At 26.0% G+C, this 21,964-nt stretch overlaps 1 protein-coding gene across 5 annotated transcripts in view; it reads right to left on the bottom strand.

The window, feature by feature from the left end:
- SERCA (ATPase sarcoplasmic/endoplasmic reticulum Ca2+ transporting SERCA) overlaps positions 1-21,964 on the bottom strand; it is a 180,647-nt gene that overhangs the window by 19,594 nt on the left and 139,089 nt on the right. For 3 of the 5 annotated variants that reach the window (XR_012756167.1, XM_075364067.1, XM_075364066.1), the window contains exons 17-19: positions 20,680-20,813; positions 19,130-19,247; positions 14,679-14,796 (exon numbers count right to left, since the gene is read on the bottom strand). Coding sequence is in view for 4 of the 5 variants with exons in the window: in XM_075364067.1 (XP_075220182.1) it covers positions 14,679-14,796; positions 19,130-19,247; positions 20,680-20,813 (370 nt within the window). In the remaining variant the exon portion in view is untranslated. Of the gene's footprint in view, positions 1-4,362; positions 4,422-9,294; positions 14,797-19,129; positions 19,248-20,679; positions 20,814-21,964 lie in introns of those variants that run through there. The other 2 variants (XM_075364064.1, XM_075364063.1) reach the window with 2 other exon arrangements.

Below are 21,964 nucleotides of genomic sequence, written 5' to 3'. Positions count from 1 at the left end.
TCATATGAGGGTAAAGGAATATCTTTACATAATATATAATACACAAAATAATAGAGATAAATAAAACAGTAAATATTATTTTTTCCTATGTACTACATTTTTGTAGTTTTATTTATGCAAGCATTAGATCTTTGTAATAACACTATGAAGTCTTTCAATACTAAAAATGTTATATGAGCCCCATATGTATCAAATGGACATTGCTTTCTATAGTAATATAAAGCAATGTCCTAATATGACCACAGGTCATTAGTTGTACCTAATGACTTATGTCATTAGGTATAATTGAATAGGTATATTTTTCTTCAGATCACTACCAATTATTTTCTTTATATAACACATTAGTGATGAAATACATTCAAAGCAATGACTATTACCTTTTTAGAATGCTACTACTGCATATAATTCTTAGAAAGCAAGTTTCATTCAATCAGCAGTATACAGATGGTGTGTAAACCTAACTTATAATTGTTAAAATTGAATATATACTACTATAAAAATGTTAAAGTACAATACACATATAAATAATAAAAAAATATATCTGAAATAAATGTAATAACAAAAGAAAAAATTAAAAATACCCATACAAAAATTAAATTATTTTTACCACATGCAAATAACAACTTAAAGCAAAAATGATAAAAAAATCTTTATAACTAAATACAGATGAAGCTAAAAACATGCTTGGTATTCATGCATAATTTTTTTTTTTTAGAATGTATATTATATAACAAACAATAATACAACTGTAATGTTATAAATTAAAAATGAAACTGTAGAGGATGATCTTTTTTATAAAGCCTTTTTCAAAAATATTTCTTTCAAACACTTTCTATTAGATATACAAAATGAGAACCTATCTGTACAATCTCCCCTAATTTTATTCAAAAATTTAAGGAAAAACTGAATTTTCTATTTATAATTTGATTTAAAAAATCCACCTTCGCTACAAAAAACAAGAATCAAATAGAAACCCTTAGTAAACAAAAATTAATAATGATCTCCTCCTTTTTGTGAATTAATATAAAAGTATGACACAACAGGTGGCAGTGTTATTAAAAGATTTATTACTTTTTTTTATAACAATATTAAAACATCAGATGATAATTCTTTTTTTTTTAATTTTATAAAAACACATTTTATTTTAATTAAAGAAATTATTGTTTCATTATACTTCAAAATTAATCAAAATAATTTACAGAAAAGAAAAGAAGATATATATATATATAAAAATATATATATATATAAGAAACTAAAAAAAAAGAAAAGCAAAATTAGAAGTGGAACATTATTTCACAAAATAACAATACTAAATACATAAAAAAACAAAGGAAAAATAATAAGCATGCAATTCAATTCTATAAATAAATTTATTTACAAAATATGTATTATGAAATATATAACATTCATTAAAAAAAAATAATAAGTAAAATTGTTAACATTTACATTAACTGGTGATGTAGATGTGGAGGAGAGGGATGATATTTTACATCGAACATTAAATTTTCATCAATAAAATATATATATTATTTTTGTGACTAATATTTAATAATATTTACATTTAGTGAAAATAAATAACATAATATATTATAAATATATATTTATTTAATTATATAATATAAAAAATAAAATATTTTAACGATAACATTGGGGTAAATTTTACAATAATTGGGACACCTTTCTCCTTTTTAAATTTAATATTTATATTCCCAGCAAAAGTTAATTACTGATATGAGCACTAGCTAAATATATTCAAACAATACATATTTACAATGAGTTATGTTTACACATAAGGTAAATTTAACTGAAGATTATTTTATATTTATTAAAAATTGAAAAGTAACAAGCATAGATAAAATTACATCATATTAATGTAACAAGTATTTATACGATAAAATGTTTTTTTGAACATTAAAAAGAAATACTTCTACTGCTATTTACTAAAAAGGTGAAAAAATATTGGTTTTTGTTAAAAATTATCATTATATAAGCAATTAATACAAAGTTGAGGTGCTGTACTAGACAATTAACTGCATTCCAATTACAGACTAATGTTTTACTATAACATCTATGGGAGGAGAACTTTAGAAATTCAAATTAAATTCCAATTGCTATCATTTAAATTTTGTATTTATTAACATTTACTGTGGTTGATGTACTTGCATATCAAGGGTGTATTCTTCTATAAAGGAAATTATGATCCTTATTTATGCGTATCTGTATTCTTTCTCATATAAAATGATAAAGGTTGTCACACGTTTTTATCATATTCTAATAAGAAAATAAATTCTGCAATATATTTTAATTGATATATTTCGCACAATAGATAGATTCATTACAAATATAATAATAATAAAATATAGTTGACCCATATTAGGGAATTTATTTGCAAAACTTTTAAAATAATTTAACAGAAGATATTTTAAAGATTTATTTATGTAATATATAGGTCAGGAATAGCTAAAGGTCAGAGAACAATCAACTTTCATGGCAGAATGGTGCACAATTTCATTCTTTCATCCAGAAAGTTTTGATTAGTTTTTTACCACCTACATATTTCCATACATCATTCCATCTAATAAATTATCATCAGGATAGCAAGTGGGCTATAAAAATCTTACTAAATTATTTAAGTCGCGCAAGAAAAACTGGAAAAAGATTGAAAGGAAAAAAGGAATAGTTTTAATATAATTCATTATAACTTTCAATACATGTACCAACAGTATCAGCTGGAGGTAGTGAGAAAGTTTTATGACTTTCTAAGTGTTATATCAACAAATTATAACTTTCTTCTCCTACACGATCTGTGAATACAGTTTGTAAAATTACCCTTTGGTGAGTTAAGCAATTCTCTTTAATAGTATAGTATATAACCTGACATTATCAAGAATATGATAATGTTTCCTTTCATTTTCATATGAAGTAATATGAATAAAGTGAATATTCACTCAAATTGCTGGGAGGTGATTAAACACCAAACCTTAAGAAGTATTTTAAAAGTAATTTTATATTTATACATTTAAGTTGTGATTGTGATAAATTGTGGTAATTAAAATAGTGATTACAGGAGTTTGATTATATTTGTATGAAACTATCTTACAGTCATACAGTGGGGTTGGTCATCCCCTCCCTCTATCTTTGACTTTTTCTACTCAGGTTTGGTAGAACAAAAATTCGATTGTCTGATGCACTGGCTCTATGATTGAAGACACTAGCTGGTTAAACATCTATTTCCTAGATAGAATGTATATGGACATGATGACTCTGCTCCTGGACTTGTCAAGAGGACTCAAATTTTCTTTTTAGAATATAACAAAAATCCTAAATAATTCCTAACATGTTGTAGGGTAAGGTGACCAGGACCCCGTTAATCACACAGTCTCCAGAGAGAGTACAAACAATGATACATACATAACACATCCATAGAGTACACTCTATGGAAGTATTATTGTATGCTATTAGCGTTAAACAGGTAATGGCCAGCGACCAAGGCACTTTATGATAAAAAAAAGTTAATATTTTGATTGAGTAATGACGTATAGTTTTAAAATGATTTAAATGACGTTATGGTTTTGAAAATTGTAGTTCTTTATAATTTCCTTGTTAAGTATAGGCATACAGCAAGTATATGGTTATGATAAAATCCTGCAACTTAACTTGAGATGTGGCAGGCATCATCCCACAAATCATCAACAAGGACCATTTCTTAATATATAATTCAGTCAATATATTACAACGGTACCACTTTATGATGTGATGTAATTAAAAAAATATTTATAACTACAATAGAATATTAAGGAGAAAGGTTACATATTTTGATGAAACAACAAAAATGTAGACAGAAACAAATGGTATAGTTCTATATAAATGAATGATTATTTCATTACAGTAATAAAAGCTGCATAGAGAAAGAAGAATATAAATATGTCTGAAAGATTGGTTAATAATTTAATCGTTAAATAATAAATGAATAAATTATGTTACAATACAAAATATAAATAAAAATACACTTCCTGAAGAAGATTGCAAATTTTTTTTTATTTTGTTTAGAATAGCATTAACAGCAGTAGCATTTGATGGTTATAAAAAAAAGAAAAGAAAACACACTACTTAAATTCATGACCATGTTAACACCAAAAGTTAATTTTTTTAAATAAATGTTTTAAAATATAAATAAAAATCTTGGTGAACTAATAACATATGTAGAAAGTTTTTTTTATTATAAGTATATATATATATATATTTTTTTTATAATACATTTATTTTGGTGTCACCTTGGATAACTAAACCGATCAAATAACCAATCAAAAAAACCACACACCACAGTAGTATAACAACATGCAATAAGAGCACACGACAGTAGTATGAGTGTATGTCTTATGAATTCTTCTTTTCCTTGATCAATTCGGTACAGGCCCCACCTGCGTGGGATTTGCAAACAAGCGTTATAACAAAATATTAATTATTAGTCTAAAAATAAAACAGCATTACCACAACTTTTTATGGAAAAAAGTAAATAAAATAAAATTAAAAAATACAGAATTTGGCACAAGGAAATCAATTTTACAAAAAATAAGATAAGAGTGTTTTTTAATGGATATAAAAAAAAACTTTACTGTAATTATTTTGTTTTCCACAAAATCAGATCTAATTTCAAATTTTTCACAGCTTGATTACACATATCTACTAGATTTGATATAATAATGATTTTAAAAATAAAATAATCAGTTAATTTGATTAAAATTCTAAGGATAAGTAATATACATTACATAATTTTAACATAATATTTTTTAGTATATATACTAATTTTAGCCAACTATACAGTCAAAAAAATTGTTAAATTCCCAATAAGACAGGAGAATTTTTTATATTAACGGAGTTCTCCCCTACTATTTTTTAGTGTACTAATTTTAGCCAACTATAGAGTTAAAAAAATGATTATATTCTCAATAAGACAGGAAAGTCTTAACCTAATGATTTTAAGTGACTTCATGGTTATAAGGAAATTGAGAAGTGAAGCGGTTTCCCACTGCCAACTTCACAAAGCCAAATATATACCATTATATTGAATAAATAAATTCAAATCAGTATGCAATTCCAAGTTTTCACCTGTGCCAAATACAAATTAAAATAATTAAAAATTTAATAAAAAGATAAAAGTAAAATAATGTAAGACCCAAGGTTAATAATCCAGTTAGATGATTATATAGAGCGTAATTAATACTAAATTATGTTATGTAACATGCTTTCTATAACATGAATATCTAGGTAATGAGACCAATTACTGATTTCTATGCATAGAGGCTGTGATGGAATAAACAAATTACAAGTAGAATTTCATCAATAGCTCAGTAACTGTCCAAGATAAACTTTGTTTAATAATCAACATTTAAGATAAATAATATGAAATTGCTGGGAAACATTTGGTATTAATATACTTCACTAAGGGAGTAAGACATATAATACAAAAACCACCATAATGCAGCTTTAATTATTTGGGATTCAAAGGCATTGTCATGCCATGTCTAAGAAATGTTATAAGTTTTTAAGTATTACATCCTAGGTCCATCAAGAACAGGTTGGGTATTTGTTTATTGATTAGGAACAGACAAATAATGATTGGGAGAAATAACCAAGAAACTGATATTTTTTAACTGACAAGGTTACATTCAATTAATGAAATGACAAGTAAACCCAAATAATTCTAATTAAATGTATCAAACTTCACACAAAGAATTCTCATAATAGAAATTTTCTACAACAGAAACAGCAATCTTCTGTTCTACATTTACTAATATTTTGAAAAACAATTTTTTTTTCTTAACAGCTATTACTTGAATTAATGATAATTATATATTAACCTTGATTTTACTGAAAAATATCCATGTCAATTTACACTGTAATTCTCACAAATTAAATTTTTATTTAAATTAATGGTAGTCTTGAAAAACAAATCAATATATTACATATGAATCTTAGAAAAAGAAAACATGGAATTGAATACACGAAAATTAAAGCTGCATTAGTAAAAAAGTAACATTAAGCATGTACCCATACCTAATGACAATAAAATAATTAATTTAAATAAATAAATAATTTATGATAGCTAATCAATAACCACTGGTATATTAGTTTTTTACTTTTACAAGATTCTGTATAAAGAATTAATGGTAATGGATATAATATAAATAAACAAGACTAATGACTTTATAACAGCTGTTGAGCGAGGAAAAGATTGGTAAATTATTCTAAAGTAAATTTCTATGAACTTGGTTTATGAATGCTTTAAACTATACACTTCAAAGATAATTTTATTGTAAACAATTCAAAGACAAGAGTACCACAAGCCTCAATAGTATACTAGCCACAATTTATAGAGTATGAGACCAGGTCTTTGTGAATTATAATTAAAATATAAACTATCACAAAAAAAGAAAAGGAATTAATAACCTTGTGTCAAAGATAAATAACTGAAAATAAAAATAATAAAATAAGAAGTTAATAATATAGACAATACAAACAAAAAACAACAAAGATTAAGGCTACAGTAACAAACACACTCACAATAAACTAATACTATAAACAACGTTTTTTACACAGTAAAACCCCGCTTTTTCAGACAGACTTCATTAATTTAGAATAACATTTATTAATAAAATTAAAATAAAGGGCTAATCACTATTTTCTTCTTTTTTTTTACTAACAAGATACCTATTCTAACATATCCCCATGAAAATTTTTTATCTATCTTATTTTATTTTTTTATTTTTTACTAGAATAAAATTAAAAATATTAAACAAAAAACAAAACAATTATATCAAAGTGGCTGCATTTTGTCTAAGGAAATGGTTTAATATAAATTCACTTCAATTCTTTTATAACTCTAACAAACTAAGTGCCAAAGATTTAATAATTCCAAATGGATTTCTCCCTCAGTCTAAATTAACGAGGTTAAACTGTAATTATTAACTGTTCTTTAATTTTAATTCTAAAACTACTACTCACTTCTGTGTAATACAACTGATTACTTGTGCATAATTAAATCTTACTACTGTATTTTTTTAAAAATAAATGTTATGAAAAAATAAGAAAAAAACACATTGCTACTGAAAAAAATAAATATACATATGGTAGAAAAAATATATTTGTATGGGATAATCATTAATAAAGGTCAGAATAGTTTGATATTAACTAAAAAAATGTTAATAATAATAAGAATAATAGCTTCCTATTAAAAAAAAAGATGTAATGGAAATTCAACAGATTACATTCAACCTAACAGAATATTTTCATTTAACAGATTAAATGTTACATATTTTTTCATCAAATCAACCCTATTAATCTTCTTTTTTTTTCATATTGAGTATAATTTTTTACCTTTCTTAGCTTCGTTATAATTCACATGTTGATGCGTTTAGGATATATTCCACTTTCAAAATTCATTGTACTTCGAGTACAGTTTTGAACATGATCTATTATACCCGAAAAAGCATCAATAAGTGATTTAATTATGATGAAGCTAAGAAAGGTAGATAATTGTATCCAAAATAAAATGTATGACAATCTTAGCAGGGGAAAAAATATATATATTCTAATAGTTCTATTAACCTCATAACTAATTTTTAGAATTTCACATTGGATTAATCATAACATTAGAAAGAGATCCCTTGATATAAAACAACATAAAATTACTGGAGATTGATAAAAATATTTAACTTACAACCAAATATTGCAATATGATTTTTACAATGTTACTTGATGGTTTCAACTACTGCTATTTTCAATTTGATAGTTAATCATTAAATTTTTTTAGGTTTAATAAAGATTCAACTTATCAGATATGTTTATACATTTTCAAGAATACTTTTCTTTGTATAAAATTCTCCTCCAAGCGAATTCTTAGAATAATATTCATACTATAATTCTTTAACATAAATTTTTCTGTACCTAGTTTACATTACTTTTAATGATTTTTTACAGGTCAACAATTTTTATGAAAAAGAAAAGTAGAGAAAGTTCCCCTATTTTATGCCAAGAATTTTTAATTTGAGGGGGAAAAGCCAACCATTAATCATTTACTCTGAAGAAGATAGTAAAATACAATTCTTCAAATGATGCTTTCACAACAACAGAAAAATCTCAGGGAGTAAAATCCAGGGGAATAAAAATATGTGACGCAAAGTTAAAATAGCAAAGCCAAAGCTATGCTTTAAATATTACAAACATTAAACAATTTTGATGTACATTATAGCAATTGATGTGAACTGAAAAAAAATTGTTGAATACACAACAAATGATTCCAATATTTAGGGAGTAATGTTTAATTACAACCTAAATATTTTGATTCTATGTAATTCAAGCATCATCAATCAACTGATAGTTGATTGCAGTTCATTGAAGGACCAACGCAATTCATTGTAGGGTTCTAGCTACAAACATTTAAAAAATATACTTTCTACTCTTAATTTCCAAAACTATTACTTAAATGGTAAGGGCAAAATATTAAAATTTTAGTAATATACATATATATATATATGGAAGGTAATCATTAATTAAAATTACTGCTATCTTACTTAAAGGTCCATTAACTAACTGATCTATAAAATTTTTTTGGCCTAAACTCAAAAAAGATTGGACTCAGATTATATTTGATCCCTTATAACAAAAAAAGGAATGAATTAATAAAGACATTATTCTGCAATATGAAAAATCTATCCTAACGAACTATTTGTTAGTTGGAATGGATTCATGAAGAATGTTTCTATATAAATGCATTAATCATGGCAAAAAAAGTATTTTTAACAAATATCACGCATTAAAAAAAAAAAAAATCATAAAATGTATCTAACATTTTAAATTGATAAAACATCATTATTTTAGTGAAAAAATTTGAAATCCAGCCAAAAAATGATCTTCATAGAAATATATATATATATGTGCACATATGCATTAAATAGCATCATTTAAAAATGTGAAGATTAAGCAGATAAGCAGAAACAAAAATTAGCATTTCAGCTAGCACATAAATATAGTACAAAAGTTAATTATTATTTAATATAAAACTGCTTTTATACAACAAAATAAAACATGAACTTTTAGATTAGGGCAAAATATATTTTTATCAAACTAAGACATTTAATTTGTCACAAACTAAAGTGTGACACACGAATTTCTTTTACATGTTATATATAAAAAAGTCAACAAAAATATACATTAATACAAAAACAAAAAAAAGGGGAAAGAGGATAAAAAGGATCAAAACACAAAAAACAAAAAAAAAACAAAAAGCAAAAATTAAATCAAGCAGGCGTGTTTATATTTCTCACTGTAACAACACTTCTACAAAGTCTTTTATTAAAAAAAATCATGCTTTATTCATATTAATATTAGTTTAAAAAAATACAATCTGACAAAAATCATATTTATTATACTTTCAAAAATTCAATAAATTGTGCAAATTTATAACAAAAACAAAGCAATGGGCATTTACAGAATTACAAAAAAGCTATAAGTTCCAAGGCATGCACGAACAGCCTAGGCATTTAACAATTCAATTTACTGTTTTCTGTTTTTATTAATACAATATATAAAACTGGGTTTATTGTAAAAAAAAAAGAAAAAATGAGGGTGAATAAAAAAATATTTAGTATAAATTAATGCCATCACTATAAACATTTTTAAATAAACAAAAATCTAACTAATCGTACAATTTAACTTATTTTTATAACAGAGTAATTATTAAAAAAATCAATTAAAAGAAACACTTTTTGAATAGTTCATATTTTATCATAAAAAAATGGTCTATTTAAATTAAATTTTTTCCTGAAACCGTGAAGCCTTTTTTTCTTTAGCCCCAGGAAGGTACCTAGAAAGGTAGTAAAAAGAAAAGGCTAAATGTGTACTAACACATTTAGCCTTTTCTTTTTTCCACACCTGATATTACTGAGTTTGGACAAAGTTCAAATGTACTTGAGTACGACTGAATTTTAACTTCTACCACACTAAAATCAGAGGCAAGTAGTAATAGTAAAATGGTAAACTAGTTTATATCCTACAAAATCCTTCTAAATATCCTTTGCAGGTCAATTGTCCTGACCATTTACTCTTAACTCCTTTCCTTATCCTTGTCTTTCCTTCTTCAACAGATAGGGTTCATGAATATTTGAGGCAACTGCCACACTAGCTTGATCTGCTAGGCTAACAGTCAACTGTCAATGGAGGTTATAGGTTACATGGAGTATTAGTATTGCCTATGGGATTGTCTGCGGACTCGTTTTCTTTATTAGAGGTTGTTAAAAACAAATTGTAGCAGTCTTTACAGTAATGCTGGGTTTCCAACACCATCTAATATAACAATCAATTAGACTACACTTTACTAATCTAATCCAGATATGAACTAGCAAACTTCTAGGTTATTATGCTAATACTATAACACAGATAAAGTTTAATCCATGGGGCTTTCATTGGTAGTGACAACAGATGTAAAGTACTATAATCTCAAATTTGGTTCCTTACATAAGGGTAGATATTTTATAACTGTAATGTGTAGTATAAATAAAAATGTTTCTAGTGCATCTTATGCTAAAAAAAAACCTTTTTATATTAAACTGAAAAACATATGTGGTTTAAAAGGGTTACAACTTTTCATTTTAAATCATAATGAGTTTAAATAATAAAAATGTAATGTGAGGGTTCACTGATCAGTTTTACTTGAATTAGTGCTATCTATTTTTTTATGCACCCTCATACAAAAATTGTGACAAACTTTAACTAAATTCAAAAAACTTGAGTCTTTTGAATAGTGCCCATAAAAAATTAAAAATATGCAATGTATTTACCATAATTTTGTCATTTAAATTAAACAAAAAGCTAAAAATAATAAAAATATTAGTAGAGAATAAAAATGTGTAGTAATTTATTAATTTAAAACAATAATAACTGATATTTACTGAAACTTCACAAAAAAATTAACGATGTAGTGTAATTTTTGATTAAAAACCAAAAAAAAAACATGAGTATAAACAAAAAAGATATTAAATAATTATAAACAACAGTCTTCCCCTACCGCAAAGACCGATCTATATACATTATTTTTATATACTTGGAACACCTAACTTATATAAATAATATACGTACCTAATGAATACTTTCTTAATAACTAAGGCATAATATTTCATACCTTAATAATTAATTAATATGTGTATAATTAATAATTTACTAAATAAGTAACCACTTACAATAAATACATATATATATATATAAATATATATGCAAATCCACCATAGCAGATAATTGAGTCCCGATCGTTGCTGTATAATTATATATATGTTAACACAAATAACAATTTATTATAACGATATTTATTAAAACGAACAATAAAGAAGGCAGTCCTGAAGCCCTCTTGTCACATAAAAAACAAAACAACACACATACACACAAAATAACAAATGTCTGATAATTGTATTGTCATCACCACCATCATCATCATCATCATAATCATCACCAGAATAATTATTTTATAATTATTAAATGATGAACCACAACACACCAAAAAAGAATATTTATATTATTATTTTTCATATTTATACTCATTAAAAAAAAAAGTCAATTAACAGGAGAACTCCCAATTTATTATTGTCAATGTAAATTGCAAAAACTTTTTAACAAACTCGTTAATAATATTACTATTATTTAATAATTTATACATATACACAGATGAATTTATTTAAACCGATACTAAAATAAAGGTTATATAATAGCTAAACTTAAGAATTATATGCATTTTAAAATAAAAAATTGAATGTACTGTGAATATATTTATAATTAAATATATAAATATATTTAATTATAAAATCAGTTACCATGATTCAGAAATTTATTAAAACTCGATAAAAAATAAATACATATTGTATTACACTTTGTTCATGCTCTTTAGAATATTTTGTATAATTTGCATAATAAAGAACTAATATGCACAAAACTATGCATTTTTTTATAAGATTAAATTCAACAAAGTTTATTTTAAATGTAGTAATAAAAAAAATGTACATTTATTATGATATGTTAGTTTCAACTATTAAAAAATGTACCTGTACTATTTTATAACACTTATAAAACTATTTATATAAGTTCTTTAGCCAGATAATGGTTTGTAAGAATAGTAAATGGTAAAAGATTATCCAAACATAAACCTACATACTGCCTCGACTTAGTAAAAAATATCACAGTAATTAAATGACATTATGTTATCTAATTTAAAAATTAGTAATTTACTAAATGTTAATCCTTCAACTGCTAAATAAGGAAGATCACATTGAATCTGATATATAAATTGTTTATCAAATAAGTTTTCAAAATTATGCTACCATTTCATCAAGTGGTAGATAAATTAAAAAAGAAAATTATGATGCAAAATGGGAAAAGATGGATTGATATTAGAGAGCAAGAAGACATTTTAGAAAACTGAAGAAGGGAAACTACAGCTGAATTCAGATGACTGCCTATTGGAATATCTGCATAAAATTGGTATTTATCCTTTTCCAATTTCCAAAGTGTGTAACATGTAAACAAGACAATGTTATGAAATGGGATCATCTAAGAACTACATAAAGTTAATAAATTATAAGAATATGTTTGATGGACAGTTTATACAGAGAAGCTCAGAGACTCAAGTCTGCATTAAATAAATGATTAGTGAAAAGAATTTTCTGCTTTGCAATCAATTTTAGTATTTTCTTTTATAAAATAATTTTTTTTTCTGTCATTATTTATTAGGCTGATGATAAAGTAGGTAATTTCTGTGCCTTGTTAAAAACAATAATTATTACAAAAATTATTAAAGTTGATCTACTAAAAAAGATCATCTCTTTTTAACATCGTTTCTTATAATTTATTCCTTCTTCCTTGAATAAGTTCTATGGTAATTGGGTCTGACCAAATACCATCAATGATAATGATATCATGCTATTACCTTGTAGTAGAAAGCAAGGTGGCCATTTCTTTGATCAGCACAATGGGGAAGCAACTCTCTTTTTATGCCAATGGAACTATCTGAAAAACTCTGTTTTGTATCCAGAGTATTACAAAAAGCTTAACTACTACTGATAACTAATTAAAATAATAAGGCCTCCTGTTTTTTCAATCTCATCTAGAGATGGTAAAAGGTATTCATACTAAAGCAAACTGCTGAAAAGATGTATTAGCTATTATCAAAAATCTCTTATAAGTTGCACACGTATAGTAAGTGAATTATAAAAATTAATGGTAGTAATTATAAAAATTAATGATAGAGTAATACCACTGACACAATTAAAAGTGGTGGAAGAGATAGTGGAAGTACTGACACAATAGGAACAAGTAAATATTTTTGAAATTTTACTGGTTTGATAAAACTTTTTATCGCTTTTGATTCTACTTCATTCTAACCTAAACATATCTGCTACATCTAAATTCTCAATTACATGCTTTCGCCACCATTTTAATCTTTTTTCTACTTATGGTTTTCATCCTTTTCTGTTAATAAGGTAAACTAAATGAAGATATTCTGGTTCAATTTAAGACATTTGATACTGTGAACACAAATAATCAAACAAAATTCAGCTGCATCATGGAATATTGTATAGTTTGGTAGTAATAAACAAAGTTTAAATAATCATTCTTTAAATAAGTTAATATAAGAGAATGTAATCATAAACAGCAGAAGAGTAAATTATAGATAATTTTAGTGATTCCTGAAAGTGAAGAGAAATAAAAGATTAAGATAGAAGGATAAAATATAATTAACTTCAATAAAAAAGATTTAAGACAATTTGAGCAAAATGAAATAGTTTCAGATAAACAATGATCGTGAGAAACTTATATGAAGAGAAAACAAGCTAACACACACACACACACACACAATTAATAATAACAAAGAAATACTGCAATCTAATGAACAAACGCATATAATTACAATTTCACATTTTAACTATCCAACATAATGTAAAACTAAATTTATAGATAAAGTACATGCAAAATGATATTTGAATATATAAAAAGGCTAGTAGGTAAGAAAGTAAACTTTCTATGTTTAATGAAGACTGAAATTTAAACAGAAAAAAAGGAAAGTTCAATATGATGAATGGGTAATCACAAATCGGATAAATTTGATTTTTACACTGACCTCAAAATGTCTACACACTGTATCAATTAAAGGACAAATAAATAAGCAAAAAAACTACAGAATGTATAGTCAAGTTAAAATATTACTTGACTTTATGATGTATAATAGATTTGAAAATTAAAATATAACAGTTTGTTATTAATTATAGCAGTAAAACTGTCTTTTAAGTCATTAATAATGAATAATAAATAAAAAAAAAACCATACAAAAATTCTAATCTAGCTCTAATATTATGTTATACTTAATGAATAAATTACAAAATATTAATAAAAGATATTTATATAACTGTACATATACATTTTTTTTTTTTTTTAATAGCAAAGAATTACGTTAATAATTTACTGAGAGTTCTCCTATAATTTTTTCTTTAAAAAAATAAATAAAAAAGAGAAAAGAGAAATAGAAAACAACTAAAAAGAAAAAACTAGAAGAGTCTAAAGTGGCCCATAAATGATGATTAAAAAGAAAGTGGCCCACATCAGTATTATTCCATGGACTGTATGTAGTGGATTCTTACCATCAGTAAACTTTCTTGCAACAAACTTAAGTGTTTCATCAAGAAGTACAACAGGGATGGAAAATTTCATTACAGTGAGCCATTCATCAGTTGACAATGGAGTAACTTGGAACACAGTCTGAAAAAAAAACAGAAAAATTAATTACCTGCAATTAAAACTGGTAATAATTTAATAACTAAAGTGAATGATTACTGAACAAATATTTTGGTAACAAATAATAAATGTCTTCTTTTATTTAAAATTGATTTTTTTATTATACAAAAATAAAGCACTGATATATGATCTCTGAAATTTCCTGAAAAACCAAGTTTTAATTAACTTCAGATAAAATCAACCTTCTAGTTTATTTCTTTCCAGTCTAGATAGTGCTATAGCACACACCTATAACTCTAGAAGGGAAAGTATTGTTATCTGTCCAATTTGGGCATATGCAGTCTTATCCGGATCTTGATGATTTGACACTTAAGGAACCCAAAACACCGGATGGAAATTTTCTGGATGTTAATAGTTGTATGTACATGGATATTGGGGTTGGTCTCTAAATCATCTTATATCTCCAGAACTACAGGAATAATTTTGACCAAACTTGGTCAGATTACTTCTACATATGTGGCATTGATGCCATTAAATTTTCAACTTAAAAGGTCAAGAGGATGAGGCTATAGAGCAATTGTTCTCAAAATAGGTAATACACCTCCTTGTGGGCCCTGGAGGCCTTCAAGGCGGCAATAGAAGGCCCAAGAAAATTGAGGGTGTTCAGGTGGTTTAGGAAGGCGATGGCTGATTAAAAAAAAGTCAAAAATTATAATTACGTTATCTGATATTTTAAACTAAAATTAAATCCTACTACAGTAGTACAAAAAATTAAAGGGACGGCTATATTTTATGATAAAAAATGGATAGTATTTACTAATTTAACTTTGCAATCAAGAGGCTCAGAGAGACGAATAAAAAAAAAAATTAAAGCTAGAATACCCTAATTTTTGTCAGTATACTTCAAGATCTCAGAAATCATCAAATTAAAAAAAAAAATCAGTGAGAAGAAAAATTTTAAAGTTTGTCTTTGTGTTTGATAGAGCGCATGGGAAACAAATTTTTTCAGTGAACTGCACTGAAATTGTTTTTAAAGCTTAAGACTTTAGCTCTAATTTATTTTTTCTTATGTCTCCATGATTTTCCTGAACTGAAATATTCCACTTTAAAGAGAAAAGGCCACTTTTTTTATTGATACAAATAAATATGGAATTAAAGGGTTTTAATCTAGCAACTAAATAAAAATTTGCATTTGCTGTTTTTAAGAACGAATCTTAAGAACAGCAACTGCAATTATTATTTTTAACAGTCAGTAAGTTTAAAAATTTTGGGGGGACTAGAAAACCTTTGATTCTCAATGCGGGTGGTGGGCGAAAAAGTTTGAGAATCAATGCTATAATACAGCAAGGTCACCCTCAGCATCTTAAGATTTCACCTAATTAAGGTCATACTTTTCTTAGGCACTTTGTTAGCATTTAAAAAATAACAATATTAGCAAAAATTTATTTTTGCAAAATCGCACCCCCATCCCAAAAAATGCTCTGAACTAGTGGCTAAGTGAGCATACTGCATCAATAGTACCCCTGTCACCACAATGAACACTAGTGTTATAGTTCACCAGAATTTCCCCTTTTCCCTGTGGGAAAGAAATTCCCTTTTCTCTCGTCCTGTTGGACGGAAAAATTTGAAATTCCACAGGGTTGTCAACCGAATTATCTTTTATACTTTAAATATTAATTATTTTATTTTAGTTAATATTTCAAAGGTTGGTAGCACTGATGTACAGCTGTTGTAGTTATCTACTATGTTGGGACATTACAGGTGAACAGCAGAATTAAATAAACGGATAAAATTTAAAAGTGTAAAATAGTAACTCAGTCTGGCTGGGTCTCAAACTTGATCACTAGGTTGACTCAGTGCTTGGTGCGTTAAGTCTCGTGGCTATACAGTAGTCTGCTGACCGTACAAGCAAAAGTTGTTCTATGTAAGTTGTAAAATTATATTAGTTTAGTTAGTGTAGACTGTCACTGCTAGTACCGTCACACCTTCATGAATTAAATATGGTAGGCATGCGTGCTTTAGTTTGAGTTACTGACTTAAATAGAAAAAAATTATATTTAAATAAAATTATAAATATTTTTAATTAAGTTAAGCCAAGCATCAAAAACAACCCACAGTTGTAGGACTTTCCCAGAGTGTGGCTTTAGTCGCATGATGGGAAAGTCCTACAACTGTGTTGTCAAGTGACAATGTATATTTTAGGTTTCCCAGGCCAAAAATAATCAATTAGCGATAACTGATGGAGGGAGAAAAGATCTTGATCTATCTACCTTTAATAAACAATCGCCAGTGTTAAAACCGTTTTAATATTGACAAAGTACTTTTATTCTGGCTGAACAGGACTGCAAACAGCCCTCTACCATTAATGTAGTGAATGTTAATATAATTACATATATATATTGTGAAACATTAAGAGCAAAGAATGACCAGAATATAGTTTAATGAACCAAGTTTATTAAAGTTATTTAATAAAATAAAGTCCCTTGCTAAGTGCAAATGAAGTTTAATTGAGGTGTCCCATGAAGAAGTATTTAAGGACTTATCCACGGGCTTCAAAAATTAATTACCATGATGACTTAATAAAATAAATGGTAAAAATTAAACATGGAACTACATTGCTTAGCTTAAGTATAAGGTATAAATAATTAACTTTTTGAGATATTTCTAGTTACAAGATATAAATATTAGTTGCTGCTTAGCATTTAGTACTTATGTTTTTAATTAGTAAAATTTAATATTTATGTCTATATGGATGTGAAAGCTTAATTCACTGATAAAAATTGATTTTTTTTTAATGTGATTTCATCTTTATATGTTGAAACTATTTTTAAAATCATAAAAGGTTCAATCTCTATGCTGATTTGATTCTCTTTTCTTTCTTTTTTTTTTTTTTTGAATAAAATGATTAAAAAAATTCTATATTAAAATATTTAATATAAAATTACATAACCATTATATTATGCTGGATAAAAAAAAAACATTCAGTCCAGTTATCTAATTTAAAAGCAGAAAAACAACATAAGATTTTTATTCATTTATCTATCATTTATCTATCAAATTAAATAATAAAACTGTCATACAATATTTCATTTATGCTAGTATGAAAAAACAGAAAAATTTATTAAAAGATGAAAGGCACAATAATAATACAATTAAAACAAGAAGAAATTAACAAAAATAATATAAATTTCTTTGAGGGTTCTCAAAAGAAGTTAAAATCCTGTTATTTCCCTCACTATTTTATTACTTTTACTTAACATTTTCAACTGACTAAAAACCATTTATAAGAAAAGAGATTTAACAATAGCTGCTATTAATTCTTATTCAACATCCAACCAATTACGATTTTTCTTTGTTTTTTTTTTTACACTGAAATATACAAGTGTAATAAAAAAAAAATACTTGAGTTCATTTTTTTTTTTGTTTAATATGTAAACAAGGATTCTGTAACTTTTGCAGGATCAAGTTAACTGTCAAGAATTGTATTTATAAGTAAATGCATTGTGCATTTTATATAGTATAAATTTTTTCATAGCTGTTCTAGAATAAATATTATAAAGTTATTTTTTACATAACTTATGTTTTAAGAATTCCAAAAATGTATTTTTAATAGAACACAGTAAGTAGATTATTAGACAACAATTAAGGTTTTTGATTTAGTAGCTGTCTTTAAAAAAATACTATTATATAAGTATACTAAAAATTAAAAAAAAAAATGGTTATACTTCTATTTTAAAAATCTAAATAGATCTTATTTAAATGCAAAGTATGTTTTTAATCAAAATTACGCATTTTTGGGAAAATGTTTCATTCAATTCATTGAATAAACGAAGACAGGAGTGTTAGGCATAGCTAGCTAACACTCCTGCTAAAAAAATTTTGAAAAATGGATGCCAAAGTAATACATGAATAATTGAAAACCAACCCCCCATAACAAAAACCTTATAAAGGCTTCTTATTGTGCTAGTAGAGAACGTACTAAACCACTTCTCAGATAGCACAGGTCAATTCTAAGAAAAGTGATCAGTTTATTAACAGAAAAGGCAAACTATATGAAATGGAAAATACAGAAGAGTGTGGCATGGGCAACTGATAAAGAATTAAGTCTAAACTGAATTATAAAAATTTTCTACAAAAATTGAATTATTTTATTTATGTAGTAATAAAAGGCTAATACTGCCCAATTGCAGTTACTATTTTTTCTTATGATCGGATGGAAAATTCATTTTGTAGGGTGAGTAAAGAAAAATTCCAAACCTATCAGGAGTCTAAATTAAATAATGAAATGAACGACCAAACAGTACAAATTTTAAATACAAAAATATCAATACTTAACAGTTGAAGTAATTGTACTTACGGAAAGGATTTCAACATAAAGGATAACAAAGTGAAGAGTGAAGGAAAGAGCCATGGATCCAACCAACCAGAGATTGCTCCACGGAGGCATTGTGATGAGAGACTGGTTCTCAGATAAACTGAAAAAGCAAATAAAAATAAATGTAACTTATTTATCATAACAATGTAAAATTCTAAAAATAACAATCACAATATATATTTGAAAAAACTACAAATTGTTGTAATAAAAATTTTTTTTGAAGGCGTATAAAAAAATGAATGTATTTTCATTTTATTAAAAATAAATAAGCAAAACTTGCACCAATTACACAATAAATGTCTCATTACATAACAGAAACAAATAAATTTGCTATCACAATGTATCCTTGGAAGAAATTAATACTTTACTCTTAATAAAAATAATGTAAATACATATATAAAAACTAGCCAGTGAGGGCTTGTTTCTAGCCCAAGCCAGGGGGCTCTGCCCTCTGGACCCCCACTATGCAATCATTTTACTTCAAGTAAAAGGATTTTTTCCCTTCAATGAATATCTTAACCCCTCCCAAGGGGACTTGGACCTTGATCTATGGTTTAAAACCTTCCTTGGGATAACATGAAATAATCCTGAAAATTTGCAAGAGATCAGTCGGTTAGTTCTCATGTGATGCTTGCAAATGGACAGACATGAACTTTTGCATTTATATATATATATATATATATATATATATATATATATATATAAATGCAAAAATATATAAAAAATAAAATATAAAATAAACAGTTATCGATATATTAGTTAGTAAATAAATAAATATATATATTCCAGCCCATTGGGCTGGTCTAGTGGTAAACTCATAATCACAAATCACCTATTTAACAGCTGATTTTTGAAGATGGATGTTCTGAGGTTCAAATCCAAGCAAAAGTTAGTTGATTTTGTACAAATTTGAACACTGGACAATGGTACTGATATACTTTGATGGTTGGGGTTCAATTAACCACACATCTCAGGAATGGTCAGCTTGGGTCTGTACAAGACTACACCTCATTTATACGTTATCATCCACATCTCATTGGGCCATGGGAATGGTTGCTTATTGTTCACTAGTTGAATGTATTGTAACATGCATATGTTACAATACATTCTAATGCATATTAGGAGTAAAATAAAAAAATTATATTTTAAATAGCAATATATTTCAAAATTTCATCAACAATAGATAACAACTCATACTGTAGCTGATTAAGTAGTGCCCACTATGAAAATGCTTTAATAAATAAAATCAGAATAAGCAGAAAATACGATAAAAATGATATAAATAAAAAAAAGTAAATTATATAACAAATTCTTTCAATTAATTTAACTATTTGAAAACTGTTTTGTAAATATACTTATTAAATAAGTATTGGTACATGCAATAACCTGTCATTTACCAGGTTTATTAGAACCTATTTTTTTTTACAAGGTTTATTGTAAAATTTAACAGGCTAATATAAAAATAAAATTTCTCAATTTATTATAAAAATCTATACAATAAAATTTAAGATAAAATAATAAATAACACTAACCTGTTCATGGCGTTTAACATTTCAATTGTTACCAAGACAGACAAGGCCATTGTCATTGGATGTGGATCATGGAAAATGTGGCAATCAATACCCTTGAATTCTTCACCACCACCAATGCATGATAAATGATGGGTCTAGAAAAAAATTAATAGAATAAAAATCATTAAATGTATAAAAAATCTTTGCATTAATTACAATTTGATATAAAAATTAAAAAAAGTATATTACTAACCCATTTCTCATTTTTCTATAGAAATTAAAATAAAATATAAAGGGCTGTGACAAATAAACCTGTTTTTTGAATAAAGGCTACTATTTGAATATTTCTTTATCTTCCCTTTTTACTATTTACAGTATTGAGAACTCACAAGCCAATTCCTTGCTTCTCTCTACCTCTTACCTTCATCTCCTCAAAATATTTCACTCATCTGTGTCCCCATGACTCTACTTTCTTCTCATATATTATTCTCTTTAATCACGCTGTTTTTGTTTTGGCCTCTATGAAGTGTTTTCAACGTCCTACTCAGTTTCATCTTTAGAACATGACCAAACCACTTAACTTCTCCTTCAGTCCCCAGAAATTATGAATTCCCCTTCCTGTTCTTGAATTCTTTTCCTCTTTATTCTGTTTCACTTTGTTAGGGAGTGTAACCTGGCCATCATGGGGTGGGGAATAAATAAAGATCACATAAATTATTATTGTATATAATCAGTGATTTTTTAAGCAGTAAACACCAATAATCAGGCAAGGTAAGGATGCCTCAAGGGGTACTCCTCCCACCTCTAACTCCAGTATCAATCTGATTCAACCAAGGTAAATCTGATTCAAAGTTGTAAAAAGTGACAAGCCAGAAAAATTATTGAAAAACAGCCTGTTTAAATACAAGAATGTTTAATATTGTACAAATCTTCACAATTAATTATCATTTAATCATTTAAAAAAATAATGTAAGAATAACTGAAGATTTTTCACTTTTTTTAATTTAAGAGATTTCTATTGCTTTTAAAAATAAAATGTGTCATATATTAACATTTTTAAATTCATGTTTTTAAATTTAAGAAAATCATTAACTTCATTGGCAGGGGTATTTATTTACTAACAGATATTCCCATGGATGATGTTTGACAAAATGCTGGGATGTTCTTTCTATGAACTTCTTTATTCTTAGTTTAAATAAATATAAAAAATAAAAGAAAAAAATTCTATAAAGATAAATTTATAAACATATAAGACATAAAAATAAAAGTAAAAAATATAATCCTTTAAGAATAATTAGTCAGAAAG

The sequence above is a fragment of the Lycorma delicatula genome, chromosome 4 (genome assembly GCF_047948215.1).
Source record: "Lycorma delicatula isolate Av1 chromosome 4, ASM4794821v1, whole genome shotgun sequence".
Taxonomy (NCBI): Eukaryota; Metazoa; Arthropoda; class Insecta; order Hemiptera; family Fulgoridae; genus Lycorma; species Lycorma delicatula.
The sequence above is the reverse complement of the archived record's forward strand: the minus strand, read 5'-3'. Positions and strand labels throughout refer to the sequence as shown.